The sequence below is a fragment of the Balaenoptera borealis genome (assembly GCF_965194805.1).
Source record: "Balaenoptera borealis genome assembly, chromosome: 16".
Taxonomy (NCBI): domain Eukaryota; kingdom Metazoa; phylum Chordata; class Mammalia; order Artiodactyla; family Balaenopteridae; genus Balaenoptera; species Balaenoptera borealis.
In genome coordinates this window covers 3,480,772-3,502,994 of record NC_138872.1, presented here as the reverse complement: position 1 = coordinate 3,502,994, position 22,223 = coordinate 3,480,772, and the positions used below count along the sequence as shown (strand labels likewise).

Below are 22,223 nucleotides of genomic sequence, written 5' to 3'. Positions count from 1 at the left end.
AAAATTTTTTAATACACTAGTGCAAGTGGCATATGCATGTGGCAAAATGTCGTAATGGTAGCACTGGACAGACTGGAGTGGGCCCTGAGTCATCTGACACTTGAGCTGGGAGGCGAAGGCATGTGAGGTTGAGCAGAATCACGGGGCCTTTGCAGGTGGGGCTGGGGTGGAGGCAGGTGTGGGTCGGGCCTGCAGGGGATCATCCTGGGTTGGGGGTTGGGGGAGCAGCTAGGGTGTCCCCCACCAGGGGGACCATCAGCAAAGCCACCCCTCTGTTTCAACCCAAGCAGCAAATGAGCCACACTTACCTTAGCTCCCAGCTTGGCGCCCGCCTCGGCTGTGTTGATGGACAGGGCTGACATCTGATCCCTGACGTATGACCTTTCCTGTGGGACACAGGGAAAGAAACATGACAGGAGCTGAAATTACAGATGGCGGTAATAAATGCAGACAGCAAGGAGTATCATCTCCCCCAGATGCGTTGTTCTACGCCATCACAGAAAGCATCCAGACTCTGGAAAAGACACCTGCCCTATAAAGCAAGAGGACATACTTGGGGAGGGGATGCTTTTGTAATTGCTGGCTAGGAAGTGGAGTTCCTTGTTGTTTAGTGTTTCACGTAAAGTGATGGTAAAAACAAAAACCAACCGACAAAACCAAAAGCCTTGTTTCACTAGGGCCTCGGTATCTAAAAGCCTGTTCTCATCCTCTTCTAAGACTCACAGTGAAGGCTCTTGGGGTTACAGCGGTTGGGCAGTGCTGTGTGCCGCCTTATCCATTCCTCATTCAACAAATATTCACTGAGGGACTCCAAAGTTGATGGGTGCTGGATTTCTTTTTCTAAGAGCTCACCAGCTTCCCCACAGAGAGGGCAGGCCCCTATTCTATCTTGCAGACCCTCTTGACTGGGGACGTCCAGCGGCAGAATAGGACAAGGCTGGTGGAATCAGTGATGGTATCCGGGATGAAGGAGTCTTCCCAGGAGTATACAATGTCCCCGGTGTGTGAATGCAGGCTGGTATATTCAGGCTAACGGAGATGGATAACGGAGAAGCGTGGACACTTTGGGGTAGCCTTATTTACCAATGGTTACAAAGACATAATTGGTAATTACTGTTAATAATACTAGTAGTAGCAGCCACTGTTTACTGTGTACCAGTAATTACTAATTTACATGTGCTATTTGATTAAATTGTCCAATAAGCCTGAGAGAAAAAGAACATCATTGAGCTCACTTTATATATGAAAGTCAAGGATTGGTTAGATTCTGTATCTGATAGGACACAGTTTGGGAACCTAAACCCAGGCTTGTTGGATCCCCGTTCTCAGAGCCCTAAGATACTGTGGCAGGAACGGGGGTGTGTCCTGGGCTGTGAGTAGCAGAGGAGAGGAAGGACATCTTCTGGGACAAGACGAGCTAGAGGCCCCTTGTCCTGGATTGGGTGCTCTTGTCCCTCTGACAGCCGGCCCTTGGTCAGTGCCACCAGACCCCCTCCAACCTGCCTGGCCTAGCCCTGCAATGACCAAGCTTCCCTTCCACACACTCTGCTTCTGTAGCTGCTCCTCCTTCCCAAAAAGACAACCACTAAGCAGCTGGCCAACAAGAACAGGCATCACCAGCACCTCTCCCACCTTGGCAGTGCCCTCAGCCAGTGTCTGGGGAGACGCCCTCCCCACGGGCCTCCTTCCAGCTGGGCAGCCTCAGCTCCACCCACCAAGTGGAAGGCTAAGCACAGCCCCTTGGCTCAGGAGCTCTTCCCATTTTCCTGGATGGTTGCACATCAGAGCAGAGTAGAACTGCCTGAGGCAGGGGATTCTATCTGTCCCACAAAGCACTGTTGTTTGTCAGGATGGTTTCCTTCTTAAAATTACACAAACAAATCAAAACAGGTAGCTGCTATTCTCATAGCTGGGGGCAGGGGGCATTCCTTCTGGGAATCCAACTATCTAGATAGTTCGGACCATGCCTCTGCCTTCCTGTCTCCACGACAGGGAGGGCTGGACGCCAACCTGCACAGACATGGACTTACAGGTATGTGCATCCTCAACGTGGTCCAAGGCTCTTACTTCCCCTTCCTTTGCGCCAACAGAGGAGAGAAAATGTGGGAAGAACCCTAGGAGTCTTGGTCAACCACCAGCTTCTCCAACCACCAATCATCTTTTAGAATATCTCCCTATTTATCCGAGCCAGGGACCAAAGTTAACTGGACTCTCTTTTCCCAAAATCATCTCACTAAGTCTCTTCATTCCAGGAGAAAACCAAAGGTAAAGGTCTCAGCCAACAGCAGATGAGGCAACCTGAATCTTCTGCGTGAAAGACAGTGTTCCCTTTTGACATTTCTTGGCTTTCGCCTTTCGGACCAACCAGCCTTAGTTCAGAGTGAAGTGAAGACAGACAGGAGCGCTCACTGTGCTTGTATCTCATGGCCCAGCTGGTGACCAGGGCGATGGAGCCAAGGCAGGGCCAGGATCGGAAGCGGCAGGTATGAAAACCCAGCAGTCGCTGGCTGATTCCACCTTGTGTTGGAGGCTTGTGAGGTGCTGTCATGGGCTTCGTCTTCCTTGACCCGTAACCGACTTGTGAGGCTGGTTTCATCCTCCCTGGCTCACAGCTGAGGATGCGCGGAAATGACTCGCCCACCGTGACACAGGCCCAGGGCTGTCCCCGCAGGGCCAGTGGGCTCTCTGCTCTACCTCTGCTGGAGAGGCTGCATGCGTGGGTTCTGCCTACTTCACCCCACACCACGGCCAAGAAGCCAGCGTGGGCTCACTTAATTAGGGAGCATAGCATGTTTTCCGTGCAGAGAAACTCCACCTGACAAAAGTCATTTTTCCTAAACAAGGTTTCTCAGCCTTGGCACTGCTGACACTCGGGCCGGTGACTTCTGTGTTGCGGGGACCGTCCTGTGTCCGGCAGGATGTTCAGCAGCCTCCCCGGCTTCTACCCGCCAGACGCCAAAAGCATCACCCCCCACTGCACTCCCAACTGAGTCGTGACCACCAAAATGCCTCCACACTGCCCACTGTCCCCTGGGGGCGGGGGGGGGAATGGGGGGGCAAAGTCACCCCCAGTTGAGAACCAATGCCCTAAAACAATAAATCAATTTGTGAGGTTAGACAATTTTCACAGGACTTTCTTTCCCATTTGCTACTCAAATATGGTGAGATGGTGAAATGAGAAAGGACCGTGAGTGAGAACAGTACGGCCGTGCCTAACTCGCATCGACATGAAACACAAGCACTGCGTCCCACTACCTGGACAGGGGCGGCTCCACTCTCGTCGTTCCACGTGATCAGGGTCTGGATGCCTTCCTCATGTGGGACAGAGCGTCCCTGCCTCTGGCTTCAGACACAGAATAGCATCTCAGCAGGAAAAGCAGAGCGGCTGTGATGAGAGAAAGGCGGAAACGAGGTGCACAAGCTCATCTAGATCAGAGGTTCCAACAGGATCCTGTGCTGCTAACTTGTAACTCAGCCATGAACTCAGGGGTCACGTGCACCTTCATCATCTTTGTAGCCACAGCACTTAGCACAGCTTGGGGCACGAGTAGGTGAGAGATAACTATTTGTTGAACTGATGAATACCATGTGACGAGTAATATTTTATTATTTCCTTGAAAATTGAGCTTTCTTGTTAGCCTTTGGCAACCCTGGGAGCTTGTGTTCATTGCTGCCCTCAGCTATTATAAACCATACAGTCTCCCTTAGACAGTGTCCATCTCTAGGTTCCATGGCTGTAAGTTGCTGTGTACTAAGTAGAAGCTGCCTTTGCCTGGCAGGCAGCACTTCTGACCAGGGTGGCAACCTCTGATCTGAGTCTGGGACTCTGATGAGCCTAGGGGTTATTCCCAAAGGCATCCCGCTGACCTCGGCCATCATCTGCTCCCCACCCCCGAGGACTCATCCCCCTGGCTCACAGCCTGGGGAGAGGAGCCGCATTCCCAGGATAGCTCCTGTATCTGCTGACCTGCCAGAGCTATGAATGCTGCACAGAGAGAGGCCAGGACCCCCTGGAGGAGCCCGGCTCCCGCGACGGAGGGCTCTGCACATGTGAACCCACCGGGACAGGAACAGACCCTCACATGGACAGTCTGCTTCTGGGAGAGTCCCTGTTTGTCTCCGATGAAAAGCGGCACCAAGTAGTCACCACGTGGGAGGCTTCTCAGCATTAAAAGTTCCACTGAGCGACCTGCAGAGGGAGAGGGACCTTAGCGGCATTGACTTGTGCATTTGTTCAGCTGCTCGGTGGGTATTTCCTAGGTGCCTCCCATGTGCCAAGGCTCTGCATGAAGTTAGGGTCGCCAGAAGCACCCTCACTCGGACACCAGCTGCAAGTGCAGGGGTTCCCAAGAACACCCTCCGGCTGATAATTCTCTAGAAGGACTCAGGACTGGCTGAAAACTGTATACGCATGGCTAGGGTTTATTACACTGAAAGGATATGGATTCATATCAGTCAAGGGAGGAAGTACATGGGGCAGAGTTTAGAAAAGTATCAAATGCAGAATTTCCAGTTCTCCTGCCGATGGAGTCAGGACCACGTTACCTCCCGGCATCCATGAGTGACAAGATGCGTGGAATATTGCCAACCAGGGAAGCTCACCAAGCCCTGTGTCCAGGGTCTTTATCAGAACTTGGTCTTGTAAAACTGGTTAGCCACCCACATGGCTGATTAACTGACACCCACACGCTTACATGACCCAAAGGCCACACCCTAAATCACATTGTTCCTATTGATGGACACAAGATCCCCTCCCCTAGGTAAACAGAGACACTTTTATCAGGCAGGGTATTCCGAGGGCTTGCAGATCACCTCCCGGAAGCCCAGACCTCTTTTGGGATAAGTTTCAATGCTTTACGGCACACTCTGGGTCTGGGAACTGTAAACATGGACTCACAGTTTCAACTAAAAAACAGGTTACATCCTAGAGACCAGTTAATAGAAGCACAGAGGAGGATGTTGACACTGGATGCCGGTGGTTCCTCCTGGTAAAAGCACCTCAACTTTCCTTTGGGGGAGCCCACACTTCCTGAACTCTCAGGCCGTGTGGGTCAAGAGAGGCTAAGCCCAGATCCCAGCCAGATCCAGGTGTGGGCTCAGAACCAGCCAATCAGCACATCTGCCCTCCCCACCCACGATGTTGAGCAGGACAGGTAAGTCAAGCCTTGCAGTGAGGTACACCTTCCTGCCAGGTGCCAGGATGAGTCCCAGGGACTCCCAGCTGCTACCCTGCCACCTCCAGAGGAGAGCCTGCCTGAAGATGAAAGGACCCAGAGAAAGGCAGGGCCAAGGTCCGGAGCTGCCTTCTCCAGGAAGTCCTCGGAGCCCCCAGCTCGGCTGGGACACAGGCTCACTTGGCCTCTTTCCCGGTTACATAGCTAACACATTCCTCTTTTGCTTAAGTCTGTGGAAGTCAGGTTTCTGTCTTTTTCCGTCCTTTATCCCTGACCAATGCGAATACTCACCATGATTTTCCCCCAGTTTCCACGTGTCTTCTGTGTTTCCCCAGGTATTGTCCACTTTGAAGGTGAACGGGTCGGAGTAGGGCTCCTTGGTCCCCATCCTCCGCCTCGAAGGGGAGGGGCTTGCCTCCTGCAGACTCCAGACCTCCAGGTATCGAGGCCGTGGGCGGAGGGCGGGCGCGTTGTCGTTGGTGTCTCACAGGAAGAGCAGGATGGTCCCCGTCCCCGTCCGCAGCGGGACACCTGTGGCGGGGGGATTCCAGGAGGGTTGCTGATTAACTAAAGAGGCTGCTCCATGCACACAGACCCCTGGGAAATTAGCGTTCTCAGCCTCTGGGAAAAGAACCACTCCACGGAAACACTGAGGCCGTTTCCCTTTCAAAGTCATAAGCTTTCCTGCAGGGGCTCAATCTGTTTTCTTGCTTTTTTGAAAATTCAGAATATCTGGGCAGGATAAGTTAACAAAACAGTTGCCCCTTCCCATCATTTGTAGAATGAGGTAGAATGTAGAATCATCGAGTAGATTAAAACATCAGTCATGCAAGGTGTTAAGGCAGGAGGCTGGGGGTCGGGGGTCAGGGGGTTCGGGGGGCCGGGGAGGGGGGATGGGTGTGACGTGGTGATGAAAAAGTCTGCACCTGGACTGGTGCTGCATCTTGTAATCCTGGTCGTGAGCCTGCACTAGGGTTTCGCAAGGTGGTACCACTGGGGGACGCTGGGCAACGGGTACTCAGGATCCCACTACGTTATTTCTAAAAACTGCATGTGAGTCTACAATTATCTCAAAATAAAAGCTTAATTTTTTAAAGCCATTCCACTGAAAAGAGTGCCATTCGTGAAACCATCCATAACAGAATCACGGAGCCCTCCTCACCTAAGACCAATTAGGAACACAGATTTGGTATCTCCCTAACCAACATTCTACGGTTAATTATACAAATGGGATATACAACCACATAGCCCTGGGAACCTGGGTTTTAATTTACAGATTTTCCTTAAATACAATCACTAAAGTTATTTGAAATTTTTTATTTATTCAGCTTTATGCTTTGGTAGGTTTAGAAATCCAGCCTTGGGAGATTATAGAGAAAAGTGTTAAAACATGCTCATGAGACCACGCATCCTGGTTTATAACAAATTTGTCCTGTACGGTCACATTTACATGAGCTTATAAACTGGTCCAAGTACAGGGAAACTGTGCTAATGTTTATCATATGCAGTTGGCTTTGACAAAGAGCTAGAGAGTTGTCTTATGAACAGATGAAAAAGATGCTGGGACGGTGGCAGCACCCTAATCAGGTTCATCGTCTCTGAATGAATGCTGCTCCTCTTTCCATGGCAGAGCCCCGTAGTTTGCTATTTCAAGAATTATCATCAAAAATAATCACCAGTATGGATGCACAGTAATAAAAAGGTTTATTTTATATTTTCCCCAGTGTTCTGAAGACACTCACCCATGTCATTTTCCCTCAAGAAGCAAGAAAACACATCCCCACTCCCCTGACAATTTTGGGTCAACCCTTACCATCATCAACAAGTACGAGTGATGATCATGTAAAAGCTGTCACTCACATGAGGGGATTCGCGGTCAACTTGCTTCCTGGTGATTACCGCCCCTGAGAGCTCATCTACACTGACCCAATCTGCCGGATCATAAGCCAGTTCGTATCTTGTAGAAGAAAACACATGCAATTTTTAAAATTAACACTTTACATCAAGAGAGACAAATCCAAATATATCACAGCAGACACAATTCCTATCGTGAATTTAGGAAGTTAGGAGTGTTCACGAATCTGACGAAGGCCCAGGGATCTGAGGCCAGACTACAGTGTTAAATCGGTATTCACTGAACAGGGAGAGCCCTTTCCTTGTCGGGCTGCACGTAACTCTGTCCACCTTAGGGAAAACATTTCGTCCTGGAAAAGAGCCAATCTTCAGTTGCCTGCAGGTGCTGGTGGCTTAATGTTAAAACCAGCCTGCCCTTGCAGAGAAGCACAGGACTTTATTACCCTGGAGCCCAAAGGATTCAAACGTGGGCAATCCAGTCAGGCAACGTGGTCGTCTACATCCTCCCTCACCTGTGCACACCTGATGCCATTTTAATGGGCGGGCACACCTAGCCTTCCGGAATTCCCCAAGACCTGTTGGAATCAGAAGGCAGCCATCCGGGGGCTTCCCTGGTGGCACAGTGGTTAAGAATCCTCCTGCCAATGCAGGGCACACGGGTTCGAGACCTGGTCCGGGAAGATCCCACATGCCGCAGAGCAACTAAGCCCGCGCACCACAACTACTGAGCCCGCGAGCCACAACTACTGAAGCCCGCACGCCTAGAGCCCGTGCTCCGCAACAAGAGAAGCCGCCGCAATGAGAAGCCCGAGCACCCCAATGAAGAGTAGCCCCCGCTCGCCGCAACTAGTGAAAGCCCGCGCACAGCAACGAAGACCCAGCACAGCCAAAAATAAATAAATAAAATAAATAAATTTATAAAAAAAGAAAAACCCTTAAAAAAAAAAAGAAGGCAGCCATTGGAACCAAGCTGGGATGCCAAGCACAGCCATTGTTCCTCCTAAAGGACCTGCAGAAGGAAAGGCCTGTACCCACAGGCAAACACAGAAAAGGTGCAGCTCCCACCAACGGGCCAGAGAAAGGGAGTTCCCGCCTCTTCTCTTTCATGTTGTGTAAAGGCTTTGGAAAAGGTCAGTAACTATCTCTCTGATAGCTGACAGGTCATGGTTTTTAAAGGGACCAACCATACTGTAGGGATGGGAATACAGCACTGGATCAGATACAGGCTCTACATGCGTGTTCCCAAAGCAAGGTCCAGGGACCAGCAGCATCACCTTGGAACTTGCTAGAAATGCAAATCTCAGTCCCCACCCCAGACCTCTTAATCAGAAACCACAAGGGTGAGGCCCAGCAAAGGGCATTTTAACAGGCCCTCCAGGTGATTCTTATTCTAACTCAGCATGCACCTGCGTGGACCTGTGCTGTTCTGGAGCTCTTGGTTAGCTGCCCACAATGAGACAATAGCAGAAACTATTGCTAGACAATAGCAGAGCAAGTGTTGGGGGATTTTTTATAGTCAGTGGCATTACTGAGACCCCCAAGCACATAATCATTTTTTGTAATTTATTTTTTAATATTTTATAAAATTATTACTCCACAGTGAATTGGAAATTAAAAGAAGCAAAATATGGTCCTTCTCAATGGTTAAGTTGAGAAGCATTGCTCTAAGGAAGAATCTCAAACTCTCGTGCCCGCGAGGGTCCTAGCAGGTGGCAGAAATGAGCGAACTGGTCGGATGGGGATTGGGGCCAGCCGCTGAGTGAGAGGTGGAAGGGACATGATGCAGGACCCTCTCTATGCCCCAGATGATCGTGACCTCGTGGGACACAGACCCAGTGATGCCGAATCTTCCTCTTTTTCAAGAACATCCAGATAATTCGGGTTGTTAGCTTAATCTCTTGATATTTAAATGACGGCAGCTTTATTATTTTTTTCTTTTTTTATTACAGTGAAATACACATAACATAAAATTTACTACCTTAACCATTTTTAAGTGTGCATTTCAGTGGTATTAAATCACATTGCTGTGCAACCATCACCACCATCCATTCCCATAGCTCTTTTAATCTTGTAAAACTGAAGCTCTGTACCTATTAAACAATAACTCTCCATTTCCCCTCCTGCCAGCCCCTAGAAATTGGCAATATATTTTCTGTCTTTATGACTTTTGACTACTCTAAGTACCTCCTATAAGTGGAATCACACAGAATTTTTCTTTCTGTGATGGGCACATTTCACTTAGCACAATATCCTTAAGGTTCATCCATGTTGTAGCATGTTGCAGAATTCCCTTCCTTTTCAAGGCTGAATAATACTCCATTGCACGTATAGAGAACATTTTGCTTAACCATTCATCCATCAGTGGACCCTTAGGTTGCTTCCACGTTTTAACTATTGTGAATAATGCTGCTATCAGTGTGGGTGTACAAATAACTCTTTGAGACCCTGTTTTCAGTTCTTTTGGGTATATACCCAGAAGTGGAATTGCTGGCTCATACGATAATTCTATTTTTAATTTTTGAGGAACTGCCATACTGTTTTTCACAGAGGCTGTACCATTTTACACTCTCATCAGTGGTGCACAAGGGTATCAATTGCTTCACGTTCTCCCCAACAGTTGTTTTCTGTTTTTCTTATGGTAGCCATTCTCCTGGGTATGAAGTGGTATCTCACTGTAGTTTTGATTTGCATTTCCCTGATGATTAGTGATGTTGAGCATCTTTCATGTGTTTATTGGCCACTTGTATATCTTCTTTGGAGACATGTCTATTCAAGTTTTTTGCCCTTTTTTGAATCATGGGTTTTGTTGTTGTTCTTGTTCTTGTTGAGTTTTGGAAGTTCTCTGTATTTTCTGCATATTAATCCCCTATCAGATATATGACTTGCCAATATTTTCTCCCATTCTGGCTTTGTACTCTGTGGATAGTGTCTTTTGGTGCACAAAATGTTTCCATTTTCATGAAGTCTGATTTGACTATCTTTTCTTTTGTTATCCGTGCCATTGGTGTCATATCCAAGAAATCGTTGCCAAATTCAGTGTTGTGAAGCTTTTGTCCTATGTTTTCTTCTAAGAGTTGTCTTATTTTAGGTCTTACATTTAGGTCCTTGATCCATTTTGAGTTAATTTTTGTATATGGTGTTAGGTTACCTGTTTGTGTCTTTGGATCTCAAGAAAGCCTCTTGAAGACAACATAGAGTCAGATCATGTGTTTTATCCATTCTACCAATCTCGGTCCTTTGATTGGAGGGTTTAATCTTTATATATATAAAGTAATTACTGATAAGAAGGGAATTAACTTCTGTTAATTTTTTGCCCACCTTGGCTCCCACAAGCAGTGTGCACGATTCCAGGGACACATGCACAGCTGCCTTCCGTGGGGCTGGAGGTGGGGAAGGGTAGCCGCTGGGGAAGGTACTGTGCTAAGAGCTGAAATGGACCAAAATTAACCACAGTTTACAGTTTGCCTTCCCCTGGAAGGTCCAAGCCTTCAACAGATTCCTGAGTTCCAAAATAGGTACATCAGACAGATTCTGCCAGCACAATTGTCTGGATGGGGAGAGAGACTCCTGGTGCTTCCCACTCTGCCACCTTCTTGGGGATTATGGAAACTTTGTTTTTAAAAACAAAACACTAAGCAACCCAAGTGTCCATCAAAGGATGAATAGATAAAGTGTGGTATATACATATAATGGAATATTACTCAGCTTTAAAAGGAAGGAAATTCTGGGGCACATGCTAGAACATGGGTAAAACTTGAGGACATTATGCTAAGTGAAATATGCCATCACAAAAGGACAAATCCTGTGTGATCCCATTTATACGACATAATTAGAGCAGTCACATTCATAGAGACAGAACGTTGAATGTAGTGCCAGGTCCTGGGGGTGGGGGGAACGGGAAGTTATTGCTTTCTGGGGGCAGAGTTTTAGTTCAGGAAGATGAAAAGAGACGGATGGAAAGATTTTGCAGCTGGACAGTGGTGAGGGTACACTGTGAAGTACAATCTGAATGTACTTAATGTTCCCGAACTACACACCTGAAAATGCTGATAGTGGTAAACTTTACATACATTTTACCACAATGAAAAAGAAAACACTTCTGTTGCCCAGAAGCCAGAGGGCTGCCAGTTTAGAACCTTTGATAAAGGGGAACTAGAAATGCATAACACATTCTTTTAATACAAGAAAAAACTGTAAAAGAATTCTGTGCTAAATGCAAAGGAAATGGACAAGTGGATTCCACCTTTGGGGGTCAGAGACCGCTATAGAAACAAGAAGGCATTGAACCTGGGGAAGGTGTGTTCTGGGGTGGCTTCTGGTATTTTCATAACTGGAATGGAGTCGTCCTCAGGAGCACATGAAAGGAGCTAATTTCCAACAGGAATCCTCTGGGGCATGTGGCTAATTCTGCATAACCCGCCACCCGTCCCGCTCCTGTCTCCCCACCTTATCCGGCTGGCAGTTCTGTCCGGATCCGTAGCATTAAAAATTCCCACCTGAGTCCCAGGCCCAGCGCCATTGACTTCACTGACAGTGAAGGTCCAGGGGTGGAAGGTGGGCGGGTCGTTGGCGCTGGCCACCCGCACACTCACGGTGGTGCTGGCCGCAGCCTGCGGGGCCTCTGCAGCCGCCCCCTTCGCAGGAGAAGAGCGGCCCCTCGTTCTCCACGGCCACGACCAGGCTCCGCACTGGCTGCGTCTCACAGTCCAAAGGCGGCCGCCGCAGAGAGAAGATTGCATTGGCACCCGCAGCTCTGCTGGCCAGAGGAAGCCTGCTCAGCACGCGGGTCACTGCAAACCCAGCGCCTGTGGCTTTTGTGCTTCATTTATTATTTACATCGTCTTTGATAACGATCAAAAGACAGTCGTCAGCCCATTTTCAGATCATTTATGGAGTTCTTTTTTTCCCCTCCCCCCTCCTGGTTGAAAAGAGCCACCATCCATCAGAGGGTAATGAAAAATGCAACAAAAACCATAACCTAATAAAACATTAATGTGACAACTCTACTGCAAAAAAATTAGGGGAGCTTAGGGAAATACAGATATTAATGATCATAGCTATTCAGGGTACAAAGTGGTCAGTGACTTAAAAGGATTGAAAGACTTGGAATATTTGGGAAATTCAGCCCCAGGTATCCGGTGTAGAGAATCCACAGAGCCTTGCTATTCACAGGGTGGATGTGGCCCGTCGGCATCACCTGGGAGCTTGTTACACTGACAGGCAGAAACGGGTCCCACCCCAGACCTACTAACTCAGGTCTGCCTTTGAACCTGACCCCCAGGTTGACTCACCTGCACTGCACCAGAGGCACTGGTCATTCTAGGGTCTACTGAGGGCAATTAAGACTAAAGGCACTGGAGTCAGACTGCCCCAGTTTGAACTGCTATTCCAGCTGTGTGACTTCCTGAAAACAACCCAACCTCTCTGGGCTTCGGTTTCCTTATCAGTAAATGAGATAATAATACTTTACTGCAGGGCCAACTCTCCACTAGGCACAGCAGGCAAACTGCCAGGAGCCCACAATATTTTTACGGGTCCGTGCAAATGTTCTAATTTCTTTCAAACCCAGGAGGAAAAACAATGAACTCATAGGGTTAGAGAAAATATTTTAAGTGCTTTTATCACAACAGGAAAAAAAAATGTTAGGGACTATATCAATCTATTAAATTTTGTCTAAAACAAAAAAATTTAATGTTGGAGTAATGTCATATCAAAAATAATCTTTAAGGGACTTCCCTGGTGGCACAGTGGTTAGGAGTCCGTCTGCCAATGCAGGGGACATGCGTTTCAGCCCTGGTCCGGGAAGGGCTCAAACATGCCCTGGTCCACATGCCACGGAGCAACTAAGCCTGTGCGCCACAACTACTGAGCCTGCGCTCTAGAGCCCGCATGCCACAACTACTGAGCCTGCGTGCCACAACTACTGCAGCCCGTGCCTAGAGCCCATGCTCTGCAACAAAAGAAGCCGCTGCAATGAGAAGCCCACGCACCGCAACGAAGAGTAGCCCCTGCTCACCGCAACTAGAGAAAGCCCGCGCGCAGCAACGAAGACCAAGCGCAGCCAAAAATAAATTAATTAAAAAAAATTAAAAAAATCTTTAATATTGATATGTATAATTTTGGTGGGAGGAGCCATGAAGGCAAAAGGGCTGAGGGTCCATGGCAGAAATCATTGTGCAGCCCTGCCTTCCTCACTGGCCATGGGGGTCGGAACACAGATCATCACCACTGTTGGCGCCTATTTCATTGTCAGGAATCCTACAGAAAGGGCCGCAACATCCACAGCTACCTGCGGGGATGCGTTTACCTTGATAACATTTAAAATCCCTTCATTGGTCTCAGGATCAGTCAAGATGTCAAAATGTCCCTCTTCATTGCCATTTAATATATTGAACTTCACTCTCCATGCTGACGTAAATGGAGAATCACCATCTTGGACCTCAAGACATAACACGCCCTGGCTGGCTCGGCCTTCCACTATCTAAATGTTATACTGACAGAAGCAATCATCATTTCAGTGTCATGGAGAAAAAGAAACGCAATTGAAAAAGAAAAAAAAGAAAGAAGAAAGAAAACATAGGCCTTGGAGACAACAACCTGGATATTTCTCTTGTGATTGAACTTGACCCCTAAGGATCTGAAACTCTGCCTGTTACAGCAGAACGAGCATCAGTAACAAACATCTCCTCCCTGCTCCCTGTGACTTGGTGTCTGAATAACTGAATATCTGAGTAACTTTAAAAGCACCCTTCAATTCAACGTGATGCACTACTTTTTAAAGAATTTTTAAAGTAATAATACATACCTTAGTTTATGCTGCCTAAAAAAATCTAACTCTTCTCCTAAAATAGAGCTCTTATGATTATTTCAATTAAGATGATCATTTTTCTAACATATAATAGGTCTTTCAAATAGCTCCTTATTCAACACTTTTGGTGACAAGATAATTTCTCTAGATGAGCACATCAAAATAACAGCGTATATTTTTTCCAGCCCTACTTTTGGGAGAACAGCTTTTTACTAAGCCAGAGAAGGATTTTGAAACAAGACTCAAACATAATAAATATGTTTCAGTTATTATATACTGTTAGGTGAGGTGCTTTCATTGAAAACATTTCAACTTTGGTCTATACAATTAATTTTTTTAAATGACAGTTGAAAAAAATAATTGTAGCATTTATTTATTCAACAAAGGCTACTGTGTACCAGATCCTGGTTTAGGTGCTGTGAACAAGACAGCAAAAATCCCATCACCAGGGAGCTCATAGGGAAGAATGAAAAATTAAGAAATTGAAAGTAGATCATGACTGGTTTTTATTTTCTCTCTTAGCAATCTTCCATATTTTAAGTGGTATGGTGTTTCCAGACTGATGGGAACAGTGGGTGCCAACACTTTCTTCAAGCCTGAGGACCTAGTGGCATGTGAAATCCTGTGTGGAACCCAATATGTATAAATCAGGTGAGCTGGGAAAAGCCAGGCCCGAACCCACCTGCCCATCTTTCCTATTTCAGAGCTCTGAACATTGTGTGCAAAGCTCAGGCCCAGACTTCTCACCCAGGGCCAGTTCTGCAAGGTCTGCAGATATTTTCAGTTGTCACAACCGGGGGTGCTACTGGCATCCAGTGGGCAGAGGTCAGGTATGCTGCTCAGCACCCTACAATTCACTGGGCAGCCTCCCCTCCCCCCCCCCCCCCCGCTCGTACCCTTCCCCCAGCCCCAAATGTCAACAGTGTGGAAACTGAGAACCCCTGACGTGGATGGAGCAGGGATCCTCTGTCCTCCCCGAGCCTCGGTTCTCTTACCTGCAGAATGGAAATCACGCAGCAGCTCCAACCAGTAAGAACCTAAGGGTCCATGTAAATGCTCTGAACACAGTTTCTGGCACAAAATAGTAAAAATGTAAGCTCACGTGACTGTTATTAACTGGTTCTCTATCAATATAGTTGACATCTTGATTCTAATTTACGTTATTTTGGAGCATGGCACACATCTTGGGTGATATGGGGAATTCCCTCAGCAAAACCAAGCCTAGGACGTGGAGGCCATCCGTGTGGGGACTTAGAAGCCGAGGCCGCGCAGGCGCCTTACACTGTCCCGGCTGAACGTGGCATGTGGTTGTCGCCGTCTCGCACACGTATGTGAACCGTGGCCGTGGATGACAACGGTGGTCCTCCACAATCCTCCGCTCTGATTAGTAATGCAAGCCGAGGAGCAGTCTAAGTGGAGAGGAAAAGGAAAGTCAAGCCCTTCAGACACAGGAAAGGGGAACGTTAATACAGAAATATTCCATTTTAGCAATTTCAGTAGCCAGTCTAGCCACAGAGGGTTTCTCACTGCAAACGTAAACCCTAAGGCTGGGGCTCAGAGAGCGAGAACCCATTTCATTTTTCCAAAACAATAAAGTGCGCATAACCTCATAATCTAAGCACCCTGACAGTTGTATTTCTCCACTAATACGGTCAATCCAGAAAGCACTTTTTCTCAGTAACGGTGTTTGGGAAACAAGGAAGTAAGGGACATGAGAATTTGGAGTATTTTCTTGATCCAAATCCACTGTTAACATCTGAAGAATAGGTTGACTTGGACAGAATTTTTTAAATTGTTACTGTCGGCCAAAGGCAGCCTATCAAACCAGTAGGAGGATGATTCTTTGCTAAATGGCGTTGAGTGGATTAAATACTTAAATACAAAGTCAAGCTGTAGACATACTGGACAAAATAAAGATGGATAAATAGTCATACGGTCAAGAAGCACTTTCTTCATGATTGCAAATGTAGCAGGCTTAAAGGACAAAACTGGTACATCGATTTTTAAAAGTGTGGCAAAAAAAAACTATAAACAAAATTTAAAAGGAAATGATAAACCAGGAAAACATATTTGAAATACATATTGGCAGATAGAGACATAGACATTGTTAATATATAAGTAGAAAAGTGACAATCACACCAGCAGAAATGGACAAAGAAAAGAACAAGCAACTGATAAAAGAAATAAAAATGGCCAAGAAAGCTATCGCATGTTCAAGCACTTAATAATCAGAGATGAACAGTATACTGAGCCCTCTCATATGTTGCTGGGAGACGGATAAATTGCAACACTTAAGTTGTGTGTGCAGTTTGAACCAACAATTCTACCTGTCTGAATTTGTGCTTAGTAAATGCTTGAATGGCACACACATTTAGCTCAGATATGTTCACTGAAGCATGTTTTATAAAAATAGCAAAAGGTGGTGAAAAGTTTGGTTAAAAACCTTAAAGCATACCATAAAATAAAATATGACACAATAGGATGCTGTAGGAGAATACTGTTAGGTTACAAACAGCAAAATTGCATTTTTAAAGAGAAAATTCATAAATATGCACATATAAAAAATCATGCCCATATATTTATAAATATTTGATATATACATATACATTTTGTACTACCATAAGGATGAAAAAAAGCATGTAGATATACGAATACACATTTGTAATTATATGTATAAATCTGTGAATATATACACATATATAAATATAACATACCATGGGTATATACACACACACATATAAAATGCAAAGAAAAATATTGAAAGAATATAAACTAAAACATTAATTGTACTTACCTCTAATTGGTAGTATTAGAGATGCTTTCCATTTCAATCTTTTTGTTTCTTGGAACTTTCCAAATTTCCTAGAGACTGTTTTGCAAAATAAGTAATGCTTTTGTGTTATTAAAATAGATGCACATTTTAGTGAGGGTGGTTTGGATTTAAAGACTCACAGATTCATAGCTCAGAAATTTTAGATGCCATCTTGCTGCCATTTTACAGATGAGAAATTCGCAGAGATATTCAGGATCCTACCACCCACCTCTGCTGCTTCTTCCTTCATTCATTTGGCTTTATTTTAGATTGATATTTATGTATCAGCTCTTCCAACTGACAATTTTCACATCATTTCATTGCCAATACAAAATGAGGCTTGCAGACCTCAAAGCATTTTGCTCTAATCCACACCCTGCAACCTTTGGGATGTGAACAGGGAAAAGTCTCCCTGAAGACAGCTAGGACCAAGTGCCCTGTCACTATGCAAGCAGGAAAACCTTCATGGAACAGAGAGGACAGGAAGCCCCGAGGCCCCGCCGTGCACACCTGCAGTGTGGTTCTCCTTCACACTGATGTTAAATTCCTTCTCAGGGAACTGGGGTGCATGATCGTTCACATCGCTGATCCTGATGTTGAAAATCAAGGATTTATCTACAATTTGTCCTATTAAGCGATTTGCAACATCAAAATAAACCTAGGAAGCAGAGAACCACATTAATGTTGTACAAACTATTGATTAGATGACACTAACCCCATACCCGTCGGTGTAACTGTGTCCTGCATCTGTATCCTCACAGACTGAAAGTTCCTGAGGGCAGGGATCACAGGCTCTCATTCACCCTGTGGCCCCAGGGATTGAGCACAGTGCCGGCACAGACCAGGTGCTCAACCAGCATCTGTAGAACAAATCAATGCACTGACTTGAAAAAATACTTCATTCGTTATTATTAGGTTCAAATCTCAATTTCTCCACTTGCGTCAACATAGGCAAGTTGTTATAAGTCTCAGTTCCTACATCCTATCAGTCTTCTGATGAGAAATGAACACACTAATGAATATTGGTGAAACATCGCAGAGAGCAGACACTTAAAAGCTTTTGGGAAAGTGAACATTTAAAGTAACCAGGACTGGGAATTCCCTGGTGGTCCAGTGGTTAGGACTCGGCGCTTTCACTGCCATGGGCCTTGATTCGATCCCTGGTCAGGGAACTAAGATCGTGAAAGCCGTGTGGTGTGGCCAATGAATAAATAAATAAATAAATAAATAAATAAATAAATAAATAAATAAAGTAACTATGACAGCCATTGACATACAGTGGATTCTTAAACAGTCACTGCTGTTACTTGTGTACTTGAATAAGGAAGGTCAATTCATCTCAAACATGTATGTGAGAAGTCTTTCCTTTTAGAAGGTCTCAAATCAATAATTTAAGCTTCCGTCAGTTTCTTAAGAAACTTTAAAAAAGGAGCAAATTAATCTTAAACAGAAAAAAGCAATAAAGATAAAAGCATATATCAATAAGATTGAAAACAGCAAAATCAATAACGTCAATAAAACCAAAAGTTGACTGCCTTCCCATATAAATCTTGGGATCAGCTTATGGATGTCTATAAAAATTCTGCTAATCTTTTGAATAGGCTTGCACTGAATTTAAATTTGAGAGAATTGTCATCTTAATAGTCAATCTTTCAATTCATAAACACACTACATCTTTTCATTCAATTAAGTCATCTTTGATTTCTTTCATCAGTGTTTTATAAAAGTTTTGAGTAAACACATCCTGCACATATTTTAGATTTATACCTAAGTATTTTAACTTTATACCAAAGCACCTCATTTGTTTGGTGATATTGTAAATGATATTGTTTTAAAAATACTGATTTCCAATTATTCATAGCTGGTATATAGAAATACAATTAGTTTTGTGTAGTAACTTTAAAATTTATTTCCATATGTTAAAAATAGGCAAATGATTTGATCAGACACTTTTCCAAAGAAGCTAAACAGATGACAAATAATGCATCATTTGTCATTAGAGAAATCCAAATTAAAACCCCAATGCGATACCTCTACACAACTATTAGAATGGCTAAAATAAAAAACCTGACAAAGATGCAGAGCAATTGGAATTCTTACATATTGTTAGTGAGAATGCAAAATAGCTCAGTCATTCTGAAAAATAGTTTAGGAGTTTCTGATAATGTTAACATATGCTTTTCATGTGATCCAACAAGCCCACTCCTAGATATTTACCCAAAAGAAATAAAAACTTACGTTCACATGAAAATCTGTATGCTTTTAGCAGCTTTGTGAAAATTTGCCAAAAATTGGAAAGTACTCAAGTGTCCATCAAATGATGAGTCGGTAAATTGTGGTACATCTGTAAAAGAAATACTAATCAGCAAAACAAAACAAAACAAACATAGAAACTATTGCTGCATGCAACAATATGGATGAATATCAGATGCATTATGCCAAGTGAAAAATCCAGATTTAAAAAGTGACATTGCCTTCCCTGGTGGCGCAGTGGTTAAGAATCCACCTGCCAATGCAGGGAACATGGGTTCAATCCCTGGTCCGGGAAGATCCCACATGCCGTGGAGCAACTAAGCCTGTGCGCCACAACTACTGAAGCCTGCGCGCCTAGAGCCCGTGTTCTACAACAAGAGAAGCCACTGCAATGAGAAGCCCCAGCTCGCCACAACTAGAGAAAGCCCGTGCACAGCAATGAAGACCCAATGCAGCCAAAAATAAATAAATAAATTTATTAAAAAGTGACATTCCGTGTGATTCCATTTTACCTTCTAAACAAGGTAAAAATGTAGGGACAGGGAACAGATCAGTGGCTTTCAGGAGTTAAGGGTTAGGGGAGGGTTTGATTATAAAGGAGAAGCATAAAGAAATTTCAGGGGTAATGGAGCTATTCTGTAGCTTGGTATATTAAATGTAAAATACTAAATGTTTTAATTAAAAAACAAAACTAGTCAGACAAAAACATAACTATGTGCTTCTTATAAGGAGATACACCTTAAATATAAGAATATGAAAAAGTTGAAAGGATATATATATATATCCTCTATATATATACGGCCTTCTCTATATATTATCTTCTTTTGGTTAGTCTTTGAAGATAGATAGATAGATAGACTGATTTTCAAAGACTATCCAAAAGAATCTCATCTAGTTATCTAGCTACAGATACCAAACTTTAAGGCAAGAAGTCTTACTAGTCATCAATGGGGACATTTAAAAATCGTAAAAGGCTCAATCTATGAGGAAGATATGATATAGCAATTCTAAATCTGCATGCACCCGATAACATAGCCTCAAAATATAAGCAGATAAGATTAACAAAACTAAAATGGCAAGCAGAGATTTTAACACATTCCTCTCAGATAGAACAAGCAGATAAAAACAGGTAATCAGTAAGGATATCAAGTATTTAAACAACATAATTAACTGACTTGATGTGATTGATGCCATAAATAGAACAATCTATCCAACACTGCAATATACACATTCATTTCAAGAGAACATTGACTCTTTACCAAATTAATCATATGCTAGGATATAAAGCAAGTCTCAACTAATTTCAAAAAATTACCACCATATAGAGTATATTAAGCTAGAAATCATTAAGAAAGATAATTTACAACCCCAAATGTTTGGAAGTTAAGCAAAGCACTTCTAAATAATATATGGGTCAAAGAAGAAATCACATTGGAAATCAGAAAATATTTTGAACTGAATGGTAGTGAAAACACAATAAATCAAAATGCATTTTCCTCTCATCATTCAAACTTCAAACCCAGACTTTATATGCATATTTTGATTCTATAGAGGCTAGCAGGTCAATAAAAGCTTGCAAAATGATTTTTTACGGACAACCAATCATTTTTGTATTTGGCAATAAGGGATTTTTGAGATTTGCCCATGCCATGACTCCTAGGTCTCAAGTTCCTTGTTGAAAGCATGTTAGCAAAAAACTTTTTTCCTGAATTATATTCTGCTTACACAAAATGTTGGGTGATATAAATGTGATTCTGTTATTTTCTGCATCAGAGGCTTGGGTGTAAGGAAATAACCAGAAGTCTTTCTAAATCTGACAGTGTGGTGGTGTAAAAGTTTCTGCTTTGCTAGCTTCTTGGGAGATTTTGGAGTCTTGCAAAACTCAACTCATAGTGAATTGGATTGAAGAAGTATTTATGGAATGAAAAAGCAGAAAGGCAATAACCTACACATTTGCCATTGACAAAGGAGCAAATGTGGTGAAGGCTCCGTTGATTAAGGAGTCATGATTGCACAAGGCTTTGTTTATGTCCCTGATTTGTGCGCCGTAACAGAATGACCGCCAAAAGCAGAAAGATTGTGGGCCACGTCCACGTTCATCATTCTGCTTCAGCCAAAACACGCCTCTAAGAGATTCAGGAAATGCATCATCACCTACTTATACAAAACAGCTATTACATGTGAAAACAAACAAAAAGGCTGCCTGAACCACAACAAAAGCCTTGATTCTGTTTCTCTGCCAATAACAATACCACCTAGCACTGACTAATGTTTGCTTGCAGGAAAGGGCATTCTCTGGAACTGCTGAAGATGTAAGCAAACTGAAGCATCTTGAGAGAACAAGTGTTTCTCACGTGATCCCTGCTGCAAAGATCCTCCCATCATTCTGCTCTGAGCAGATGCTAAAATCGGTGTGCGTGCATGTGTGCCTGTGTGCCTGTGTTCCTGTGTGCAATGAAAGCTGAGATGCCAGTGGGAATCCTCAGGTCATTCTGTTTCCTTGAAAGCCAGTTACACCCTGTCATTACCATATTTTTTGCAAATGATTATGTGAAGCTGTAAGGACACACAAAATATTAGATATAAAAATATATAAGCAAAGGCAACAATCTTAAGTCCACTTCTGAGAGCATCTTCTTCAAGTGGTTTATCTGGGGCGATGGACCATGAGACTGCATCAGCACCAATGACCAGCTCTTGAAGACCAAGGTTTTAAGGGAAGAGGCACCATTGTCTTAGTCATTTACCTTTAGGGCAGAGGAAACAGCTAAGGACTCAGTGACCACATCGGAGGGAGCCAACAATGACCCTGCTCCTCCACGTGAGCAGTTCTCTAGTATCACAAATGTACCTGTCAGGTCAATGCAGGCCGATTTAGAAACTGTGAAGAGAAATTATTGTTCTTGCACTAGGTCAAAATGTTTAAATTGAATCCTTAATTTTCATAGAATTGTAATAAATTTTGAGCTTATGTATGCTGACAGCATATAGTAAAAATGTTTGGAAAGACATAGATGTAAGGTGATCACTTCTGTGGAATCAGACCAGAGTGGAAAGTTGGGGGTCAGGGAGAGGTTTTTAATGACTATTCCATTAAAGTAAATAAATAAATAAAATCTTATGGAATTTAAAATTCCATAAGAAGTCTTTATTAATTTTACACCTAAAAAGTAAGATAAGCAACAGGAATTCTTGTTCATTGATGGTGGGAATGCAAAGTGGTGCAGTCACTTTGGAAGACAGTTTGGCAGTTTCTTACAAAACTAAATTTACTCTTACCATATGATCCAACAATCCTGTGCAATGGCATTTATGCAAAGGA

General features: G+C 44.1%; 1 protein-coding gene across 1 annotated transcript in view; it reads right to left on the bottom strand.

Moving 5' to 3' along the window:
- CDH26 (cadherin 26) overlaps positions 1-22,223 on the bottom strand; it is a gene marked incomplete at its 5' end in the record, with an annotated part of 102,318 nt that overhangs the window by 49,364 nt on the left and 30,731 nt on the right. The window contains 13 exon segments of the mRNA XM_082362336.1: positions 309-424; positions 3,884-4,189; positions 5,466-5,553; positions 5,555-5,604; positions 5,607-5,658; positions 5,662-5,867; positions 6,995-7,151; positions 11,408-11,642; positions 11,644-11,741; positions 13,336-13,509; positions 15,117-15,245; positions 15,443-15,607; positions 17,157-17,306. Coding sequence (XP_082218462.1) covers positions 309-424; positions 3,884-4,189; positions 5,466-5,553; positions 5,555-5,604; positions 5,607-5,658; positions 5,662-5,867; positions 6,995-7,151; positions 11,408-11,642; positions 11,644-11,741; positions 13,336-13,509; positions 15,117-15,245; positions 15,443-15,607; positions 17,157-17,306 — 1,926 coding nt within the window.